This window comes from Borostomias antarcticus (assembly GCF_949987555.1).
Source record: "Borostomias antarcticus genome assembly, chromosome: 14".
Classification (NCBI taxonomy): domain Eukaryota; kingdom Metazoa; phylum Chordata; class Actinopteri; order Stomiiformes; family Stomiidae; genus Borostomias; species Borostomias antarcticus.
The window spans coordinates 16362926-16387278 of record NC_140247.1 but is presented as its reverse complement, the minus strand read 5'-3'; the positions used below and the strand labels follow the sequence as shown (position 1 = coordinate 16387278).

At 47.4% G+C, this 24353-nt stretch overlaps 1 protein-coding gene across 1 annotated transcript; it reads left to right on the top strand.

The window, feature by feature from the left end:
• Nucleotides 1-2050: 2050 nt before the first annotated feature.
• LOC311317445 (peroxidasin homolog) lies at nucleotides 2051-24169 on the top strand (the record flags this gene model as incomplete). The annotated part of the gene is made up of 15 exons (XM_084448527.1): nucleotides 2051-2055; nucleotides 2248-2387; nucleotides 2887-2995; nucleotides 3393-3550; nucleotides 4289-5298; nucleotides 5546-6042; nucleotides 6761-6895; nucleotides 8164-8449; nucleotides 9350-9449; nucleotides 14396-14625; nucleotides 21624-21810; nucleotides 22004-22208; nucleotides 22579-22751; nucleotides 23790-23841; nucleotides 24061-24169. 15 exons carry the CDS (start codon nucleotides 2051-2053, stop codon nucleotides 24167-24169), a joined length of 3396 nt encoding a protein of 1131 aa, XP_084304653.1.
• Between the last annotated feature and the right edge of the window lie 184 nt (nucleotides 24170-24353).

Sequence of the window (24353 nt, the reverse complement as noted above, 5' to 3'; positions counted from 1 at the left end):
CATTAAGTCCATCTCCGTGTCTACACATGTCGTGTATTAATTTGCCTAATTAGGCTCGACCCTTTGTTCTAATCAAGATTATATTATATGTGTCTATTCTTAAAGTCAGTTTAGGCCAGAAGCAGCATATTGTGACAAGACAGGGCCAGAAACAGCTATCACGAGGTTTGTTGTGTAAGGGAGGGGGAGCGCTCCTGCTCCTGTGAGAACGCCACAAAAGAAACGTTGAAATTAAATTGAAACATTGTATCAGATAACGAGTCATGCTAGAAACTACATGGCGTGGGAAACCAGGTGCTCTTCATCAGATAAAGTATATAAGACACAGTCAACATCAGTCGTGTGTGATATCTCTCGAGAGCCCACCGGTTTTAGTTTGTCTGTTACTGAGTGTACCAACAAATAAAACCTATTGCATTAAGATCCAGTCACCAGTGCCTTTTTGATTCGACTTCAACTACTGAACAAAGAACATTGAAGATTGTAACTAAACCCAAAGGCGTCCCTACACGTCACACACTCTCACACACACACACACACACACACACACACACACACACACACACACACACACACACACACACACACACACACACACACACACACACACACACACAGGGTGGGATAACCCTACACCTTTAACTCTCAATAAGAGCATCAGATTAATCAGATTATGGTTGGGTTTTTGAAATAGAATCTTGGTCATTTGAGTGTTGGATACTATGATTCATTGTGCAGATAGTACTGTGATTGTTGGTATTGATAATGATGATTTGAGACAGAGAATAAGAAGTGAAGTGGACAACCACCCTACCAAGACACACACACACACACACACCTGCTTCTCATAATAACACAGTAAGCCCATAGGCAACGGAACCTCACTTGTCCTCATTTGGGAAATTCCGATTGGTTCCCAGGCGGCCTATCCCCCGCTGCGCTGCTCAGAAGATTCCAGACTAGCCAGCGCCCATGCATGGAGGGACCTGATGGAACATTGAGAACATCATGGAGAAGATGCATGTTAGAACTTTCTGTTTATCTTTAATCATCCTGTCTTTGGCTCAGGTAACTATGCCTCAGTTATTAAATAATTTAGTACTTTTCTAACTTTAATTTCTAGTCTAGCACATCAAAACCAGACTTGATCTGTGCTGTATATTTTAACACAGGTTTTTATTTTGTTTGTTTTTCAGATACAGTATGTTTGGGCAGGTGAGTGTTTTGGGCTTTTATTGAAACATTGTAAAGGTTGGATATTTTCACAGATAGTTTAAGTGATTCATGTGTTGTTGTCCCTCACCCCATGAAATCGGGGGGTGGGGGGGTATTAATCTGCCCCTTGTACATTAGTGCGTGTGTTCGTTCCTTCATCTGTCCGTCCGTCACGTACCAGAGAGGCTGGAGGTGCCACAGTTCAGTTTTCCTGTTGCCCTTCGCTCATGATGTTAGTAAAGATCTGGGCCTCGGCTGCTTCAGAGGGCAGGGAGATTCAGACTGATGAGACGAACGTCTAGAGAACTCTTGAACAGACAAATGGGAGGAAACGGTTCTGACGGTACACGGCTAAAAACTGTCTGTCCTTGTGTGGCATTATCACCGTGATTTTCCACCTCTCTTTATCACAGTAAAGTTCCCATGCTATGGAAAAAAAATCAATTTAGTTGACCCAGTGGCCAAGTTTTCATGGCCAAAGGGAGTAGCGGATGCCACCGCAGCATGGATGACTTCTTTTGTTGGGCATCTGGAGGGCTGAAGAATATATGTCTGCTTGTGCTTGTCAGCTTTCAACCACAGCCTCATATTCTAGCTCGCAGGCTTTCCTGAATACCTGGCACTGACTCTGGCACGGTACAGTACCTTGGCTGGCGGACATCCATGAGGTCACAGAGAATGTGACACTCTGTCTGAGGCCCGGATGTGTTTTACAGGATTCTGTCACCTTTGTTGTTTGTGCTCTACTAGACCAGTCAATGACGGAGTATGTTTGCCTCTAGGTTAATAATGAAGTCTGCTGATGATTCAGTGATTGTCAGCCTCCTGCAGTACCATGAGGTGTGTCCAGCCTGGGACAATTTCATTAAATTGGTCATGACTCTTACGTGCACCTCAGTGTCTCTGAGACAAAAGAGATGCTTATTGTCTTTCACCGAAACCTGGTACAGTGCCAACTTCTATTAACGGCATACTGTAGGTGATCTCCGCCGGTCGGCTGTGTCCTCTATCAGAGAATCTCTGCCATTCAAGAGCCAGGCCACCAGCGGCCGTCCAGGACTGGAGGCACGCGAATCGAGCCCTCGGCCTGGACAGCGTGTTCGGCCACTGGGGGATGAGCCACAGTTCCACAGACGTCATGGCCATCACCTCCGCATACCATCTCACACAGTGTCAGTCTGGTATCAGTATCACTGATAGACCCTCTGACGTACCCTAGCTAACCCTCTGACCCTACCCTAGCTAACCCTCTGACCCTACCCTGGCTAACCCTCTGACCCTACCCTGGCTAACCCTCTGACGTACCCTAGCTAACCCTCTGACCCTACCCTGGCTAACCCTCTGACCCTACCCTGGCTAACCCTCTGACCCTACCCTGGCTAACCCTCTGACCCTACCCTAGCTAACCCTCTGACCCTACCCTAGCTAACCCTCTGACCCTACCCTGGCTAACCCTCTGACCCTACCCTGGCTAACCCTCTGACCCTACCCTAGCTAACCCTCTGACCGTACCCTGGCTAACCCTCTGACACTTTTGCTGATACCCGATTGATTGATTGATCAATGGATCAAACAATCGATCTATAGATACAGCAGATAGATAGATCTGTTATCTTGCTACACCCTTGTCACTGACCCCTTCCTCCGCTCTCTCTCTCTCTCTCCCCACAGTGCCTCCAGTAAGCAGGTCTGGGGACATTTTTGTGACCTTGGCCATTGAAGAGGCCATCCGCAACGTGGACAGTGCCATCGAGTCCACCATGAGGCGCCTGTTTGATGGGTAAGATACTCAACTCAGTCAGCACAGGTCCTTTGTTGGTTTGGTGTGTGATCCACTGGTCTCACGGGAGACAGAACACATCCAGAGAACCCTGGATCAGCACCAGGTCCTCGTGCGTCACGGCACGCTGCTGAGTGAACCTGCATGTGGGGAGCTGAACTCACATGAACCCGCTAAGCATAAATATATGGGATTTGAACTCATAACTAACAATTTAAATGTTTTTTGTCGACCCAGAAAATTCAGAAATTCCAAAAAATTAGAAAAAAATCTATTTACAATGTACAAATTCCCTTTGAATATGGTACAAAAGATCCCTACAGGTTGCAACCTCTAATTGGCTTCATCCTTAATCAAAATCCTCTGCGTGCACTCCTATACCTCACCCCCCCCCCAGTCAACCTCGCTCCCCGGGGGAGCTGCTGGCGCTGTTCCGCTACCCCCGCGACCCGGACGTGATCGAGGCGGCCCGGGCCGGAGAGGTCTTCCAGCAGACCCTGCTCCTCATCCAGGGGCACGTCAACCAGGGACGCATGGTGGACACCAACAGGACAGGTGGGACACACACACACACACACACACAGATCTCACTGCACTAGGGCTGTCAAATAAATACTCAAACTTCAACTAGACGTCAATTTTGGGGGGGGGGGATACAAATGCATAATCAATCTTCAAAATGTAGATTGGATTCGGATTAGTAGGCCACCAGAAAGCAGCACACGTTACACAGCCTCCCAAGTCCCGCCCATCTTCTAGTGATGCCAAAACACATCATGAAAAGGACAATTTATACTTTGTCATAGAACACATTTGAAAGTGTCGACAGACAGAAATTACGTCACTGTCGACACTTTTTCACTGTCTTCTCGGCAGCGGGCAGGCACTGATCGTGGACCAGACCTAAAGGCTATTCCTCGTTTTCAGTGAGCTAGGATATAGGCCTGATTAAAGGACCCTGTTTGCATTAAATGTCACCCATGTTGACTGGGTATTAACGTTAGTTGAATACTTGAATCCTGTGAACACAGACGGACACGAAAGTTCTGTTGGTGCTTGTTCATGACAATAGGCGGAGAGCGCCCTCTTGTGGTTAGAAGTGGTTCCATTGTATGTGTCAATTTCTATGCAAATTATATAAAACCCAATAATCAAATATATTTGATTTTCTGAAAATATTGGTCCATATAAAACAAAATTAAAACAAACTTAGTTCTCTGTATTTGACCACATCTTTGCTCATTACTGTTCTGAAGAGTGATTGGCTGATCGTCTATTGTCTCCTCTCCCCAGAATTCCGCTACAGCAATCTGGTGTCGCCTCACTTCCTGGATGTCATCGCCAACCTGTCGGGCTGCACCGCCCAACGCCGCTTCAACAACTGCTCTGACGTCCGCTTCCACCGGAAGTACCGCAGCCACGACGGCACCTGCAACAACCTGCAGTACCCCATGTGGGGCACCTCCCTCACTGCTTTCCAACGTCTCCTCGGGCCCATGTACGACAACGGTCTTAACACCCCGCGTGGCGCCACTGAGCGCCTCTACAACGGCCACCACCTCCCACTGTCGAGACTTGTGTCCACATCGATGATGTCCACGAAGACCGTCACCCCCGACGATCGGTATACACACATGCTGATGCAGTGGGGTCAATTTTTAGATCACGACCTGGACTCCACCGTGGCTGCCCTCAGCCAATCACGCTTCTCCGATGGCCAGCTGTGCACGCAGGTGTGCACCAACGACCCACCGTGCTTCCCGGTCCAGTTCCCGCCCGATGACCCTCGCTGGCCCGGCGGCACCGCCCACTGCATGTCCTTCGCGCGCTCCAGCCCGCTGTGCGGCAGCGGCGCCATGTCGCTCCTCGTGGACAGCGTGTTTCCACGGGAACAGATCAACCAGGTGACCTCCTACATCGACGCCTCCAACGTCTACGGGAGCTCGCGCCGCGAGTCGGACGAGCTCCGTGACCTGGCGAGCCGGCGAGGCGAGCTCCGCCAGGGTGTCACACCGCGAGGGGGAGGGAAGCCCCTGCTGCCCTTCGCCCCGGGGCCGCCCACCGACTGTCTGCGAGACGAGAACGAGAGCCCCGTCCCATGCTTCCTGGCCGGCGACTTCAGGGCCAACGAGCAGCTGGGGCTGACCGCCATGCACACGCTGTGGTTGAGGGAACATAACCGCGTGGCGGTAGAGCTGCTGCAGCTCAACCCCCACTGGGACGGGGACACCGTCTACCACGAAGCGCGCAAAATCGTGGGGGCCCAGATGCAGCATATCACCTACAAACACTGGTTGCCTAAGGTGGGTTTATGGAACGGTATAGCTCTACCTATACATCCCATGGGAAATATGCATTATAGTCAAAGGCTGAAGGGTCCAGATTAGATAAGAATGGTGAAGTTGAGGTGAAGATCTTCATGTAGATGAAATTGCCTATGAAGAGGACATGTAGCGATCTGATGATCACAGGGTAGCACGATACTGTTGATTGAGGATTGTTGACGATGATGATGATGAAGTACTACTGTTCCTTTCCTATGTCCCTCAGGTCCTGGGCGACGCTGGCTTGAGGATGATGGGCGACTACCGTGGCTACGACCCCAACGTTAACTCCGGCATCCTCAACGCCTTCGCCACCGCTGCCTTCCGCTTCGGCCACACCATCATCAACCCCGTCCTCCACCGGTTGGACCAGAACTTCCAGCCCATCCCCCAGGGCCACATACCGCTGCACCACGCCTTCTTCTCGCCCTTTCGCATCGTCAACGAGGGCGGCATCGACCCCCTGCTGCGCGGGTTATTCGCCGTGGCGGGAAAGCAGCGCGTGCCATCGGAGATGCTCCATACCGAGCTGACGGAGCACCTGTTCTCCATGGCGCACACTGTGGCGCTGGACTTGGCTGCTTTAAACATCCAGAGGGGGCGGGACCACGGGATACCGCCCTACAACGACTACCGGGTCTTCTGCAACCTGACGTCGGCGCAGACCTTCGGTGACCTGAGGAACGAGATCAAGGACCCCATGGTCAGGGAGAAGCTGCAAGGGTAAGAACCCCATGGTCAGGGAGAAGCTGCAGGGGTAAGGACCCCATGGTCAGGGAGAAGCTGCAGGGGTAAGAACCCCATGGTCAGGGAGAAGCTGCAGGGGTAAGAACCCCATGGTCAGGGAGAAGCTGCAGGGGTAAGAACCCCATGGTCAGGGAGAAGCTGCAGGGGTAAGAACCCCATGGTCAGGGAGAAGCTGCAGGGGTAAGAACCCCATGGTCAGGGAGAAGCTGCAGGGGTAAGAACCCCATGGTCAGGGAGAAGCTGCAGGGGTAAGAACCCCATGGTCAGGGAGAAGCTGCAGGGGTAAGAACCCCATGGTCAGGGAGAAGCTGCAGGGGTAAGAACCCCATGGTCAGGGAGAAGCTGCAGGGGTAAGAACCCCATGGTCAGGGAGAAGCTGCAGCGGTAAGAACCCCATGGTCAGGGAGAAGCTGCAGCGGTACGAGCCTGTTCACATGTTTCTATCTCTGGATGTAGTAGTAGTAGTGGTAGTAGGTACTTCATGTGTTAGGGTTAGGGTTACCCTAACCCTAACCCTAACCAGTACAGTAATACCAATGCCCCAGCGCTTTCATAACCATTGAATTATTACTTAAGGACTGGATAACTGCTAAAACAACAGTTTGCTTCTCTGCTCAGTTGCAATTGGTTCTGGTTTAAACCAATATTGTCCCATGTGCGGTGGAAACTATGAGCGGTGGACTGTGTGTTGCAGGCTGTACGGTTCTCCTCTGAACGTGGACCTGTTCCCCGCCCTCATGGCTGAAGACATAGTTCCTGGCAGCAGACTGGGCCCCACCCTCATGTGCCTGCTGGCCACCCAGTTCAGACGCCTCCGAGACGGGGACAGGTAGGTGCCTCCGCGCTGCGCCTCTGGAACCCAACGCTCACAAACCATCCACCATTCCTGCTCCGTTAACCTATACTGCATCGCTTGAGCCCGACAGAAGCATCATATCGTCGTTTTGTGGTGTGCCCTTTGTTTGAAGCTTAATCTAGCACTTTTTGGTGCTTCACATAACGGTTTGTCTGTCCGTGTGTTAGGGCTGTAGGTATAGAGCGCCTAAGCGGAAGCAGGAAGAGAAAACCGCCAAGGGACCTTAAATCAGAAGAAAAAAAGAATGGTAGTGAACGGCATAAGAAAAATAATTTCTTGATCCCGATTGAATTGTGTCATGACCATCACGTGATGGTCGTCATTTTAAAACATAAAAGTTACTAATCTCGGTTAACTCGCAAGTTAGCAAATATTAGCTAGCCAACATTACACTCGTTTAACACTCAGCAAAACCTTGTAAAGCCGATCACGCATGCCAGTTCTTACAGATCTGACTAAGGCTGCGTTCCGAATCGCATACTTCTAATTCTTACTACCAGTACTACAGCTGCCCTTAGAAAGTACATACTTTGCAAGCAGTAGGCATCCAATTGGGACATACTACAGTACTGTACCTTGTCATAACATTGCGCCTTGAAATTTGCCCACATCCGTCGCTGTCCATAACGCAGCTCTCGCACATGTGACGCACATTTCCGCTGCGCACTGGATTGTGGGTCAGAATAGCCAGAAAAGCCTGCTGGCTTGCATACTGCAAAATACGACCAGATATAGTAGGACATCCTGGTATTTTTGCCATACTGCATGTGGCATACTATGTATTGGGACATACTACATCCTGTTTTGGCATACTATAAAGTAGGGTAGTATGCGATTCGGAACGCAGCCTAACTCTCCTTTCGCATTCCTGCAGCTCTCAACATGGCCAGACTAATAGTGATTTTCACCTCTTTTAATAATTTTAATCTCATTCTGGAATAAATGCTTCATGGTATTACGACAAACTGCCACTTTCTTGACTTACAAAATTATGTTTTAAATTGACAAACATCATATGCGATGGTCATGGCACAATTCAAACAGGATCAAGAAATCATGTTTATCACCATTGACTACCGTACATATTTTTTCCGAATTAAGGTCCCATGGGACGACTCTTCCTGCTTCCGCTCAGGCACTCTAGAATGTTTTTGGGGGAGTTAAATATAACCAATATGACTCAAACCCCTCTCCAACTTCCCTCCTCCACGCCCCCTCCTTTCCTCCCTCTGCTTCCCCAGGTTCTGGTATCAGAACCCGGGCGTGTTCTCCCCGGCCCAGCTGGCCCAGCTGAAGCAGGCGTCGCTGGCTCGCGTGCTCTGTGACAACGGTGACAACATCACCAGGGTACAGCAGGACGTCTTCTACGTGGTCCAGCAGCCCGACGGCTACGGCAGCTGCGACGACGTGCCCAAGATGGACCTGCGCATGTGGCAAGACAGCTCAGGGGGTGATGACTGTTTAAGGGAGTTTGGGGGGGTTTTAACACCAGCCAGTCGCAGCCATGCTGCAGCCGTGGAATTATGGGTAAAACAACTACTATGCAACTAACGACTTCCGGTCCGGACTGTCAACTACGTCTGGTATTCAGACGCAGAAATTTTGTTGAAGGAAGTTGGAGAAAAAACGGGCAGATATCCCGTCAAAATTCCGTAGAGAGTAGTAGACAGTCCGGACCGGAAGTGATGAGTTTTTTTAAGATGAACTTGCTTTTACAAATTTCTAAGCGGCTGAAGTCCAGACTCTCTCCTCCATAGAGAGTCTGGCTCCGAGACTATATTGTTCTGAATAGCCTATACTGTATACTATTGGACTTGTGGACCAACCCACTTAATAAGCACATCTGAATCATTCATTCCAATTGAACTTTCTTTTTTTCCTTCAGAATGTCCCATAACGTCAATAAAGTGTGCCTCTGTGTCGGAACTCAGTGTAAAATGGGCCAATTACACAGGAGCCACTAATTATTCTCTGGACCTGCGAATTGTGAACAATAGCAATTTTGCGCCAGTTGTGGTGTCGCTGCCAGCATCACACACGCAAACAGTGGTCCAGGGATTGAAGCCGGGGAGCACCTATCAAGTTACTTTGAAAGTACTTAAGTTACATTCTTACGTGTGCTTGGATACAGAAATTGCAACAACAGGTAATTATGCTTGCCATGTGTCAATTCGTATAACACATTTTATTTGTTGCATTGTATATTCTGAATAATAGAGAATGTTACTATAACTACCTGTAACGCCTTTTTCTTGTTCTCAAGTCCCTGCCCCATCACAAATCACTTTTTCCAAGGCCATTTCGAGTACCTCTTTAAAGTTTGAATGGTCGAGCGTTACTGGAGCCGACAAGTATTTTTTGATGGTGAAACAGCTGTCGTTTCCCCACACAAAATACCTCCGTACCTTCACCTCCCTGGGTGGACAGATGGATGGCTTCCTCCCCTCCACCTCCTACCTCTGCATCCTCTTCTCCTCCAACCAGGCTGGTCTGGGGGCCAGCAGCAGCATCCGCACCGTCACAACACGTGAGTAGAGAACGCATCATCCTAAACAAGAGCACATGAAACATATTGTCCCGCACCATTGATGCATCACCCCCTTTGTAGCAATTATTAGAATGTCTATTTGTAAAGACAGAGTTCTAGAGCCGGCCGACTCTAAACAGTCATCCGGCGGACGTAGCCTCGCTTCCCCCGTAGCCTCGCTTCCCCCGTAGAGCACGCGGCGGAGAGGAGGAGCCCACGACACCGCCGCCAGGTTGTCTTGGGCGTGAGTGACGGAGGGTGGTGCCTCTGTGAATTATTGAGACGTCTGTCTCTAAACTAGAAAAGCCCACTCCACTCACGCATTCAACAACTGGACATGCTGGATTGGACATGCATCATGGGCGGAGGTTTGCACTCTCCGAGTGCCCTTCCAGTTGAATATTTCCATGAAATCAGAAATAGTTAGACTACATGGCAGAATGTCCACCTTTGCTTTCTTGACTGGTTGGACACAGTACGACCTAGCCATATAGTGGAGGAACCAAACCCTCAAAATTTGGAAATCAATCAATCAATCAATCAATCAAAGCTTTATTTGTATAGCAGATTTCATACCCAGAGGCAACACAATGCGCTTTACAGAGAACAAGGGAGGTGGGCATACGACCCACCCCTACATATTCCAGAGGGAAGCAAAAAAACAGTAATCACCCGGGGGCCAGATAAGTGAGCTGTAAAAATTCTTCCCTGACCCCTCTCAACAAGGCGATCGAGCAAGCTCCTGGAGTATGTTTGTCTACCAGCTAAGAACATTTATAGAGCAATAAATTACATTAAATTACATTTTCAGAGTAAGAGAAGCTAAAAAAGAACATAGGAGAGACATGGCAAATACTGTTTGCTATGGCCCAGGCCCAGGCCTAAAGCCGGAAGTGGGCTGGTGTATGTCTGTGTGGGCTGGTGTATGTCTGTGTGTATGTGTGTTAACTAAATGCTACGGCATCCACAGCAGACACAGGGGTATCTATCGGACTCAGGGAGGTCTGCTGGTGACAGTGGGGCATCCACTGGACCTGGTTAGAAGATAGGAGGGAGAGAGAGAGGCACTAGGGAGAGGGAAGGCAGAACAGGGTTAGTAGCACACAGAGCCTTAAAAGCAACACGGATATTAAAACAGCCAACTGGAGCAAGCTCCTGGAATATATTTGTCTAACCGCTAAGAACATTTATAGAGCAATAAATTACATTAAATGACATTTTCAGGGCAAGAAAGGCTAAGAGCATCAGGTCCAGGCCTAAGCCGGATGTGGACTGATATGTGTCTGTGTGTACGTGTGTGTGTGTGTGTTAACTAAATACTACAACATCCACAGCTGACACGGGGGTATCAATCGAACTCAGGGTGGTTTGCGGGCAACAGTGGGGCATCCACTGGACCTGGTTAGAAGATAGGAGGGAGAGAGAGAGAGAGGCACTAGGGGAGGCAGAAAATGGTTAGTAGCACGCTGAGCCATTGAAGCAACACAGATGTCAGAACAGAACAAGCCTGTTTCAGGGTAACCAGCTTCTGTACACTACTTGATATACATACAGTGCATAGCAGAAAATACATCTATGTATACATAGAGGATTCACAGGTAGGTTTTAGGCTGCCTTTCTGTGTCTCAAGGTCCTGGCTAGTGATTGTAGGCTAGGTCAAAAAGGTACGTCTTGAGATCTCGCTTGAAGACCTCCGTTGTTTCGGCCCTTCTTAGACACTCCGGCACCCCTCCCCGGGGTAGAAAAAAACGGGACATTGTTTTTTCATATCTTTAATATGTCCCCTTCATGAAATGGATTGTCCCAAGTTTTACTTTTACTGCAAAAGTCATGAAATTCAACCATGAAGTGACTTACCCCATAGGCCAAATAAGTGCAAAAAACGCCTAACTTGAAAGAGGGAATTCCAAGATAATCCTTTGTCATTTTCTACCAGATGGTTGTTTTTACATCATACTTGCACAGATGGTCTACAGGTAGTGTCCCTACATCCCAAAGCAACCAGGATGCCAATATTTGGTTCTATTTTGAATCAGCAGCCTTCTATATAAGGCCTTATTATAGGCGAAAAGAGCAAAAAGATATGAAAAAATAATGTCCCGTTTTGTTCTACCTCGGGGAGGGGTATCTCAAAAACTAAGGCTATAAGGCTCTTTTTGAGGGTTGGTTCCTCCACTAATACTCTATCTCTGATCTATCAAACAGTTACATATGGCAAATATAACTAATGATAATTGGCCTCACAATGCACCTCACCTCAATACTAACTTAAAAAACCCTAACATTTACAACACCAAAAGAGCTAAAGTACTAAACACTTCAAGCTGTGAAAGTAGACGGGTGGAATAGACTGTACCTTTACTGAGACACGCATCGTTGTTGTTTTTTTATGTACAAAGCAAAATGTAGGCTACTTAGCAATGGGCAAAACGGACTGTGGTATGCGCCCTCTGGTGGTGGGCTCTGGTACTGTACACGTGTTCAGGTACAGGCGGCTCAAACATGTTGGCTAGATCAGAGAGAGTATGACAACTGTGACAAACTTAATCATGCCCTTAACCTAGGTCTGTCAAAGACCCAGTGTAAATCATTTTTTCCCTCCTGGTTCTGTCTCCATCTCCCAGTGTGTGAGTGTGTGGACCGGAACCAGACCCGGCCATGTGGGGATGAGTGGAGAGAGGAGTGTTCCACTAAGGTGTGTAAGGATGGGGGGGTTGAGGAGAGTCCAGTCCTCTGCCCCCCTCCCCCCAGCTGCCCCAGGGGGCCGGCGCTCCGGCTCAGAGAGGGATGCTGTGACACCTGGAGCTGCAACTGTGAGTGACCTTCTGTCTCTATCCCTCTCTCTTTACACACACACACACACACACCCATACTGTACACACGCACATACACACGCACACATACACACTCACACACACATACACACACATGCATGCACGCACGCACGCACACACACACACACACACACACACTTTGTCAATCTCTGAACACGTTCTCACTCGGACCACAAAACCGTCCACTTGATCCCTAAAAGCTCTCTAAGCCTGTCGTAAGGACATTGAGGAAGTGGACCAGCGAAGCTGAGGAGCACTCATGCCAGAGCAGGCTGGCTGTGAGGGCAGCCATGTTGACTGGGCGGGGTCAGTGAGGGGGCCATGTTGACTGGGCGGGGTCAGTGAGGGGGGCTTGTTGACTGGGCGGGGTCAGTGAGGGGGCCATGTTGACTGGGCGGGGTCAGTGAGGGGGCCATGTTGACTGGGCGGGGTCAGAGAGGGGGGCTTGTTGACTGGGCGGGGTCAGTGAGGGGGCCATGTTGACTGGGCGGGGTCAGTGAGGGGGCCATGTTGACTGGGCGGGGTCAGTGAGGTGGGCTTGTTGACTGGGCGGGGTCAGTGAGGGGGGCTTGTTGACTGGGCGGGGTCAGTGAGGGGGCCATGTTGACTGGGCGGGGTCAGTGAGGGGGCCATGTTGACTGGGCGGGGTCAGTGAGGGGGCCATGTTGACTGGGCGGGGTCAGTGAGGGGGGCTTGTTTACTGGGTGGGGTCAGAGGCAGGAAACAGCCAGGATGAGGACACAGACACTGAGACATCATTCATCAGCTACTGTGAGGACGTATGTGTCCCAACCTGCACCGAGGTCAGCTACAACAACGACCAGCCCTGGGTCACAGCCACGATCAGGGGGGTGAGGCTGGAGAAAGAGGACGTTGTGGAGACAAGGAGCGGTTTAAAGAGGCCAAGTACAGGTTTAGCACAGCAGGGATGGAGGCTGAACAACGCTTCTCTGAGAAACTACAACATCAGTTCTCAGAGGGGAACACATCCTCTATCTGGAAAGGCCTGAGACAGATCACCAACTACAAACCCAAATCCCCCCAGGCCACTGACGACCCACGTCTGGCCAACGACCTGAACCACTTCTACTGCAGATTTGACAAAGAACTGGTGTGAATCCGTTTCCATGGACGGTCTGATGTGAGATATAGGAGTGCGGTTTTAACTGTCTAACCTCTCTGTTCAGTCACGACCACCACAGCAACACCTGCGCCAACTGAACCTACAATCTTCACAGCTGTGACGTCTCAGGGTTTAATCCTATCTACAGGGAAAGTCTCTTCCAACTACTCCTCAATATCAACAAGCAAGGCCACAACAATTACAGGTACAGTATATTTTATTTAGAGCTCAATTTTCTACACTTTAACAGCACAATGTCACAGACATACAAGCAGAGCAATTTATTGATCGATAGCTGGTCACATCCATGACTAACTCAAATGGCTACTGTCAAAGAACTGGTGTGAAACCATGTCACTATGGTCTGATCTGAGATATAGCAGTGACGTTTGAACTGTCTAACCTCTCTGTTCAGTGACGACCACCACACCAACACCTGTGACAACTGAACCTACAATCTTCACAGATTCGACATCTCCGAATATAATCCCATCCACAGGAAAATTATACTCTTCCACCTACTCTGCAATATCAACAAGCATGGGCACAACAATCAACTGTGAGGATCATTCTACACTACCTGTGTCCCTCTTTCTTTACACACACACACACACACATAGACACACATACACACACACACACTCTTTCTCTATCTCTGAACACTTTCTCCTCTCTCCTTTCTCTGACCCTCTTCCATCTCTTCCTCTCTCCTCCCTCTCTCCTCCCTCTCTCTTCCTCTCTCCTCCCTCTCTTCCTCTCTCTCTCCCTCTCTCTTCCTCTCTCCTCCCTCTCTCTTCCTCTCCTCCCTCTCTCGTCCTCTCTCCTCACTCTCTCTTCCTCTCTCCTCCCTCTCTCCTCCCTCTCTCCCTCTCTCTTCCTCTCTCTCTCTCCCTCTCTCTCCCTCTCACTTCCTCTCTCTCCCTCTCTCTCCCTCTATCTTCCTCTCTCCTCCCTCTCTCTTCCTCTCTCCTCCCTCTCTCATCCACCAGGTCAGTGTGACCTGAGCGGAGACCCCCACTACACCTCCTTCCAAGGCGTGACCTTTGACTTCATGGGCAGCTGCTCCTACGTCCTGGTGGAGGAGAGGTCACCCAGACATCGCCTCACCGTTGCCGTGGACAACTACATGTGCGGCTCGGCGGTCTCGTGCGCCCGAGGCCTCATCCTGACCTACGGCAACACCACCGCCACCCTCAGGACGACGGGAACTACGGTCCAGGTACAGCAGCTTCTGTAGGGCGCTGATCTCTACTAGACACCTAGGCTAGCAGCAAGTCCTCAAAAAAGGCTTTAGTTTTCGAGATACCCCTACCCGAGTTAGAACAAAACACAACCATGCTTTTTCATATCCCCTATGTGTCCCATTAATGAGATGGATGGTTGTGGAACTTTAGTTTTGTGGGAAATAAGTTTTTTGGGCTATTCTTTAGACCTACCCTAATATCTGAAAAAGAGCCAAATTAAGCCTGTCCGATTAGGGGTGAGGTGACAAAAATGCCCATAATTTGATAATGCTCACTCAGATTTTCATCAAATTTGCTGTGGTATGAACTAGGTACCTGCCCAATATAACCAGAGTCAAATTTGTATTTTTATATAAATAAATACTGATATAAGCTCATGTAAACATAGCTTTAACTTAGGCGGAAATTGTATTTTTGTGGATAGGACAAGAGCACTCCTTAACTTTTCTCTTATTCATCAGGAAAACATATATTCCCATTGGATATATTGTTACTGGTTGGCCTAGGGTGCTATTGAACTAAAACCAAATGGTTGTGTGGATATATATTTTGTTTTTTCTTGCAAACAATGCGACTTAAACACCTACTACTTCTCTGGAACCAAACAAATTAGATGATTATAAAATGCTCATATTTGGAGAGGGAAAGGCCAGGTGCTGTAGGCTACACCAAACAGTCAAAGTGTGAGTGTATAACCCAATAAAGCTTCACTAAAATTACAAACATAAAGATCCAATGTGTAGGTAGAATAATTTTTATTGAAATAATCCATTTAAATCAGAACCAAGAACATACCATACAAAAATAGAACAGATGCATAAACTAAAGTGTGTGTGTGTGTGTGTGTGTGTGTGTGTGTGTGTGTGTGTGTGTGTGTGTGTGTGTGTGTGTGTGTGTGTGTGTGTGTGTGTGTGTGTAGCAAATGCTACTACTCCAGCCTGTTGCTAAAGTATCTCCCCAGTGCCTCAGTCTGGTGGCCCCTAGAGTATCTCCCCAGTGCCTCAGTCCAGCGGCCCCTAGAGTATCTCCCCAGTGCCTCAGTCTGGTGGCCCCTAGAGTATCTCCCCAGTGCCTCAGTCCAGCGGCCCCTAGAGTATCTCCCCAGTGCCTCAGTCTGGCCCCTAGAGTATCTCCCCAGGGCCTCAGTCCAGCAGTCCCTAGAGTATCTCCCCAGTGCCTCAGTCTGGTGGCCCCTAGAGTATCTCCTCAGTGCCTCAGTCCAGCGGTCCCTAGAGTATCTCCCCAGTGCCTCAGTCCGGCGGCCCCTAGAGTATCTCCTCAGTGCCTCAGTCCAGCGGTCCCTAGAGTATCTCCCCAGTGCCTCAGTCCGGCGGCCCCTAGAGTATCTCCCCAGTGCCTCAGTCCAGCGGTCCCTAGAGTATCTCCCCAGTGCCTCAGTCCGGCGGCCCCTAGAGTATCTCCCCAGTGCCTCAGTCCAGCGGTCCCTAGCTCATATTCTCTGTGTCCTGCGCTGACGTCCACTCCCCTCATGCCCGGGTGGCCTTCTCCCCCTCACTCCTTGATTGTTCTCCTTTTGAAGCTTCCATGTTTCCCTGTGTCTTTGCCCGGTCCTTTTTTGCTCCATGCTTTTTGTGATCCCCAGCTTTCTCCAGTATTTTAGTCCCTGTGTTTGTCCAGTCCCTGTGGTTCCTCTGTGCTTCTGTTCCTTGTTCCGCCATGCTCCAGTCTTCCTGTGTGTAAGTCTGGTTTGTCTTACTGACACGTCTTTGTTTGTTTTCCCTTTGTTTGTTGGTTGTCCATTTGTCCTCTTCCCTAGTTCAGTGTTCCCCATTGACTTTCCAGGGTGTTCAATGAAAATGAGCCTGTCTCCATAATTTTGGACCAACTTTTCTTTGAGTTTCCATGACTTGTATACTGCAGCTGATTCTTCCCCTTTACTAAGTTTTCTTCCATAGCTCTCAGTTACAGCACTCAGTGTTGTGACAGTCATATTATCTGAAAAGACTGTCTCATTTAACTCTTCAGTTAGCTCAATGAAAGCTCTTTGATGTTCAGTGAACTTCTTTTCTGACAGATGCTTGTTTCTGGCTGCTGAAATATTATTTGCTGAAATGTAGTGTGCAAGGCGGCTTCTATGGTACTTAGCATTAGGGGTGTGCCCGATTACGAATACGGTATTCGGATGAGCACAAATAGTAGCTTTTTCCCGAATAGTAAATTCATACGAATATTGTAAAAAATATTTGGGAGGGGGTAGAACAGTCAAATACTGTATGAGCGAGCGATACGTGCACGTTCCGTCTGCTGTCTGTTTTCGAGTGTGCTAGCTATGGGCAGTGTTGGGCTCGTTACTCAAAAAATGTAATATATTACTTATTACTCATTACCCTTTTTAAAAGTAATATCGTTACTTTACTTATTACTCCCAACCAAAAGTAACTAGTTACTTATGTAATATATTACTTTCCATATTGACTACCTTTTGCAGCGTGCTCATCACGGTCCGGTTCTCTTTCCACCAACTTCATGTTGCTGTGTTGGCGTAGCAAATGTTTCAGGAGATTTGAGGTGGTGTTTCTGGCCCAAGAAAGAGTCTTAGTAGAACTTACACACAGTTTACACTTGACGACAACATTCTTGTTGTCTTTCAGTTCCAGGAAATCGAAATAGTGTGCGTATTTCCAGCCATGGAATGTTAACGTCGTCATGTTCAAATAGCTCCGCTCGCTCGCTGCTTGCCTGGTTATAATGTGACGGGACGTGATATGAGCGGAACGTTCTTCAATCTGAAATCAAAACTTTATTTCACCCTTTGTAAAACGAAAATAAATAAACAGAGCAGGCCTATGACAAAAGTAATGCAGTAGCGAGCTTTCTGGGGGCAAGTAACTGTAATATTATTACTGAAATGTGATTAGTAACTCGCTACACCCCTCGTTACTGGAAAAAGTAATATTATTACTGTAGCGCGTTACTAGTAACGCGTTACTGCCCAACACTGGCTATGGGCACACTCGAAAAACTCTAAAAAGTATGATATACGTGGATTTCAAGTTCAGGAATTACATTACAGGAACACCATAGGTCCTTTCACCTCTGCAAACAACAGTAACTTGTAAACAGTACTAATTTCACCGAACATACAACAGCCATCCCCGTCGCAGAGGTTTACAGCGTGAAGGGATGGCTGTTGAATGTTCGGTGGAAGTAGTACTGTTAACAAGTTAGCTGTTATTTCGAAATGCAGAGGCGAAAGGACCTATGGTGTTTACAGGACGACTTCAGAGCTTGGTAAGCATAAACCATGTAATTCCTGAACTTGAAATTCACATATATCATACTTTTTAGAGTTTTTTGAGTGTGCCCATAGCTAGCAACGAGCCAGGGTGCACGCGTCAACGTTATTGACACAGAACTCTGTACTGCACAAAACAGAAATAATTTAACCTGTACTAGTCAGATACATGCCAGGGAAGCCAGGAATAGGGCTAAAAATGAAATTCAGTGTACATATCCTTTAAGGAGCTCGTCTGCCATACTGAACTTGTGAGTTCAAATCCCACAAAACTTGGGTTCAAAACTTGTGGTGTGGATAGTTTTTTGTCACTGGATGTTATACAAGCTATGTAAAAATGCAGTTATCTGTTGGTTCTATGTCAGTTATTGAATTTATGTGCAGTAACTGAACATATGAAATACTCCTGTTTTGAAATTATACCTACAATATGTCTCAGTAATTACCCATTATATATATACCCTTTTTCTGTTGATGAACAATTAAGTGTGCGGGCACATTTTGGCAACTGGTGGGGGCAGGTGGGTAGCCCAGAGAGTGGTCCACTGCCCCCGATCCAATATGACGTGAGGGGGCGGAGTCTCGCCACCACACCACGGACCCCACAACTTAGCCCTCGGGTGGGCTAGAGACACAGGGTCTTCACTGGTGGGGGCAAGTGGGTGGCCCAGAGAGAGGTACACTGTCCATGACCAGCTCTGATCCAAGGGGGGGGGGGGATCTCGCCATCATCCCACTATCCACGCCAAGGATCCCACAACTCAGCCCCTGAGTGGGCTAGAGACCCACAGTCTTCGCCAGTGGGTGCAAGGAGATTGACCAGAGGTCACTGTACTGCGCTCAATCAGCTCTGACCCAAGCAGGCAGAGTCTCAGCACCACGCCACTATCCATGCCATGAACTCCACAACTCAGCCCCTGAGCGGGCTAGAGACACACGGTTTTCACCAGTGGGTGTATGGAGATTGCCCGGAAGTAACTGCACTACATCCGAACTGCTCTGATGCAAGGGGGCGAAGTCTCGCCACCACGCCACAGACCCCATGGCCAATTGGCCTAGGATATAGACAATTAACTACTGGTGGAATGGTGGTGGAGCATCCATCGGGGACCCGCTGTAGGTCCGCTAGCCTTGTGTTATCTGGGTTTATCCCTTACCTTTGTCCAGAAACAGAAGTTGAACTAATTGCAGCAAAATAGCTAACGTTACAGGAATCATCAGTGTAACTGCTTTAGCCACTGACCGCTACCATTAATGTTATGTAAGCTGCTGCTAGTTGTTGTGAGCTCATGAGCTAACTGGCTATCTCGCTCTTATTGTGCAGGATTAGCATTGGAAGCATTGGAACTGATGTGTCCAGGCGACAAGACCTTAATTTATCAGACATTATTTCATGTCATTTCAATTCACAGCTATTTCAGTGGCATGACTAGCTTCCGTCCTACCAGTCCTGAACAGAAACAAGCCAGCCATGCATATAAGCCAGGCTGGACCTGGCCTGGTTATAGTGGGCTTTTTTGTCACAAATGAAACACTGATTGTGGATGTCAAATTCGGTGCCTCTGCTCAGTCTTGGTTTTTTGATTAGGGACTGATCCTTGTCTGGGTCTTGCACAGTCACGGTGGAAGTAGCCTAGTGCAATAGGCCAGGTTGGTTGTGCTGGAGTAATTTACTCTGCATGACTTGTGGTATGACACTTTCACTTTGAAGGAGAGTAGGTCACTTGAGTGGGGAGAGAGTCTCTTATGAACCTCGTAATTTCTGCAATTAGCATTGTACAATGGTATGCTAGCTAGCTAAAGGAATAGTAAGCTGGCTAAGCTAGCTAAAATAATAATAATTCTTTCAACACAAAACATTTCAATTTCAATACTCAATTTAAGAATATAAAAAAATGAATGAATCATATTTAGACATTTGTGTTACCTGTCTGTTCTGTCATTAGACTGGTAGCTTCTTCTTTGTTATTTTTATTTCTGCCACATAACATTATGACAATCCTCTGGATGTGGCAGTTTAAAAATGGTAGTTCAAATTTCAAAAAACAAGGGAAAAAACAAGGAGGCACACTCCTGGATGGAATGGAAAGCCTGAATGGAATGTGGTGCTATATTGACTTCAGAGGGTGATATGGATTGCATATCCCAAATGAACACTAAACAATGAATATACCTTTTTCAGGAAGGGCTAGCTTATGGTAGGCTAAATGAAAAGGATATTGACTTCCAAAACCTTTTGATTTTGTTCAAATAAAAAAGTTATTTCACCATGAAAAATAATTTACTGTACTGTATATGCTTTCCGCCTCTTCATCACTGTGTTTAGAGGTCAACAGTACATAATTAAAACAAATTATCAACATAAATTCAGGTAATCCATGTGCACAAGGTACCTGACTACTCTCACACAAAACTTTAAGTGGATCAGAGCTTCCTTTGGAAAACTAGACTGCGCAATGTAACCATTGCACCCCCCAGAAAGATCTGTATTGGCTCTGTGTGGTGCATCACTTCATCAGTTGATTTCACTAATATCCCACAAAAATAAAGTTCCACAACAATGCATTTCTTGAATGGGAAACCCTGAAGATAAAAAAACAACATTGTTGTGTTTTGTTCTAACTTGGGTAGGGGTACAGTACCTCAAAATCTGAGGACCCCTCCTGCTAGACTAACAATTTCCGCCAACACTAAACTCATGTGTGCAGGACTATATTCTAGTATTTCTTTGGGGAAATTACATTTTAACTCTTTGGTGTTGTTGGACAGTTACTTGGGTCAAACCACAGCAAAGTTGATGCAAATTTGAGTGAGCATTATGAAATTATGGGCTTTTTTCTCACCTCACTCCTATCCGGACAAGCCTAATTTGGCTCTTTTTCAGATATTAGGGTATGTCTAAAGAATAGCCCAAAAAACTTATTTCCCACAAAACTAAAGTTCCACAACCATCCATCTCATTAATGGGACACATAGGGGATATGAAAAAACATGGTTGTGTTTTGTTCTAACTCGGGTAGGGGTAGCTCAAAATCTGAGGGCCCCTCCTGCTAGACTAACCACTAAGCTTTGCTCTTCAACAGATACCAGTAATAAAGAAATGATGGTCTCTCTTAGATGGTTAATTGACTGCACTTACAGGTGCATCCCAAAAAGGGAGGGTGTGGTTAGGGTTAGTGGACAGGGTGGGGGTCTGGTTAGGGTTAGAGGGTGGGCTTGGGCTAGGCCTAGGGGAGGCAGGGTTGGGGTTAGTGATTGGGGTAGGGGTCTGGTTAGAGGGTGGGCTTGGGATTGATTGACACCCTGACGCAGAAGACAAGATATTGCATATAATAATTTTTAAATGTAATTTCTTAAAATTTAAATAGAGACAGAAACCGATCATGTAATTCATTTGATTAAATTTTAAATTGATTGACAGCCCCAGTTTAAAGCTTTAGCCCACATGTTTTTATCCCCTTTCACTCCTTCAATTTATCTTGATTATTTATTCATGTATTTATTTGTTTATTTATTATTGTAAATTATTAAATTAAATAAATAAATGAAACTGACTTTTCTCTATAAAATGCTGTGCAGATGGTCTACGTAGTGTTTTTCTCTATGTAAAGTGCTTTGCGTACCTAGAAAAGTGCTATATAAATACAATGTAGCCTATGTATTATTATTAGTAGTAGTAATACCCCACACATACAGACCTCTCTCTCTCTCCCCCAGTCCACTCTGAACCAGCTGGTGGTCCAGCCCCCCTATGAGGCCCAGGGCCTCAGGTTTGAGACCACCGGGTACTCGGTGTCCATCTACATCAGTGAGATCCGCTCTCAATTCACTCTCTCCCCACGACACAACCTGGAGGTCACCCTGGCCATGGAGCACTTCCTCAACAACACCCAGGGACAGTGTGGTAGGTGCTAGTGTGTGTGTGTCTGTGTTCATATGTAGTGACCTCCCCTGTCCATCTCTACCAGGTGTGTGTGTGTGTGTGTGTGTGTGTGTATTGCGGGTGTGTGTTCATGTCTGTGTAGTGACCTCCCCTGTCCATCTCCAGGTGTGTGTGTGTGTGTTCATGTCTAATGACCTCCCCTGTCCATCTCCAGGTGGGTGTGGCGTGGGCTCCTGCGTGCGTAGGGGAGGCCAGCTGGAGGAGGACAGCTGCTGTGAGGAGACGGCGCATGACTGGGTGTTTGATGACCCTGGGAAGCCCGAGTGTCACTCTGGACCCAGGAATGTGTCCTGTGACCGGAGCCCCCCAGCCCCTCCGCCCTGTCCTGGCAGCCCCCTCTGCGACCTCCTCTACCACCTGTAAGATCACTTTGTTTGAGAGTATTTGAGCCTTTCAATTACCTCAGAGTTCTCAGTCTTTGAACAGTTCCATTAGTTTCTTCGCACCAGATACACTAAATCCAGTATTTTGCAGTATTTGTAAATAGTATTACATCAGGAATACTGACTCCATATCAATTTTTTAATCCCACCTGAAACCCCACCTTTTTAGACAGGCCTATTCACTGTGAATGTTGATGTTTTGTATCTTTTGTCTATTTTATTGTATTTTTTATCCTGTAAGGTGACCTTGAGTGATCTGAAAGGTGCCTTATAAATAAAATGAAGAAAAAAATATATATATATTATTATTATTTGTCCTGGATGTGGTGGGGGCTGTGTGTTGCAGGGTGTTTGCGGAGTGCAGACGCCAGCTGGACCTGAGTGTCCTGGAGAGAAACTGCCGGTTTGACTCGTGTCTCGGGGAGGACTGGGCCTGCTCCTCGCTGGAGCGCGCCGCTGAGACGTGCAGGAGACGGGGCTTCTGTGTGGACTGGAGAGGCCTCACCAACGGCACCTGTGGTGAGCTGCATCATCATCACGAGGGATGGGAATGTGTACAAAAATCGACGGTTAGCCTACGTATTGTAGCCCTAGTTCTGAGTGGAGCGTAGCCACGGTAGTCCGTTAACGCGGGACAGCAACTCACTAATCGATAAACTGAGGGATAAAAATGTCACAAACCATGAATAAATAAAATAAAACATTTCAGGAAGACCTTATGAACAATCTCTGAGCACATTTATTATATGTATTTTACTTTGTTAGATTTTACTACTAAATAGGACCGGAGCATAATTTATGTCTACCATGGCTCTCCGTTCTCATAGCAAAAGGGACGAGCATGGAGGTATCACGCGACTATAACAGATACCTGCCAACCACCACTAGAGGTCACCCCAGGCAACAAGACCAAAGGAACTTTGATTTTGGCGAACTTCATCCATATAACTTCATCCATATAAAAACACAAATATTTTTTCCTTACTTTTATTTTATCTTGAATAGCCTTCATTTGTACTTTATTCTATTTTAGCTGGGATATGTCCGTGTTCCCTCTGTCCTTGTGTTGGTGTCTTGTTGGAATCCCTCCATGTCCTTGTCTGGGTGATTGTCTGCACCTATGTCTTGTTGCACACCTGTACGTTGTTCCTTGATTGTTCTCCCAGAGTATATATGCCCTCCTGTTTCCTTTGTTCTGTGGGTTCAGTGTGTTACTCCCGTGTGTTCCTCTGTTTAGTTTTCCATTTTTGAGATTAAAACCTTTTTCGAACCTGCACTGCCTGCCTGCCATCTGTGGCCATTTTGTGTCCTCCACCACCCTGGAACCCTCACAACGTGTTGCCTACACTGTCACACCCCTAATCATCATCATTAACATCATACTACATTATACATTATCCTTCTAAATTGTTCACTATCGTAATGAATCACACATGATAGCAAAACACCATTATAACAGTCGATTAACAGTTCTCAACATGCACGGAGAATGCTCTACTAACGGTCCATATTGACAGTAGGTTCTTGTTCTTGTCTCAGACGTGGGTTGTCCACCAGCACTGGTCTACATGGACTGTCGCAGCCAGCTGGACGACTTCTGTCTTGGAGGGTGAGTGAGAGCTTCTCTCCTGTGCTGTAACCATGGATACTGTCACTTTAAATGATTACAATAGAGACAAGTTCTCTATTGACCTTGATGATCCCTAGTCCAGAAGAGGATTTATTCTGGGTCCTGTCTTAGTCCAGGAGTGGACTATTTCTGGGTGGTCATCTGTAAGTGTCCCTCTGTTTGTGTGGTGTTGATCTCTGCGTGGTCTCTTCCTCCCAGAGAGCGTGTCTCTGGGGGCGTCCTGGAGGCTCTGAGAGAAGGCTGCTTCTGCCCCAGCGGCCTGATCAGGGCTGACCAGCACAACAACACCTGCGTGTCCAAGTGGTGAGTACCGGGGTCCAACAGAAACACACAGAGACACGAGCTGACCAATTTATTGATTGTCCCCCAGCTGTTGAACTCTAGTATGTTCGTGCGCATGTGCGTTAGTTTGTCCGTCATATATGTACCACCTTGGGGCGCTAGCCACAATTTATTTTTCCCATTGCCAAGTACATTTTGGTTTGTACATT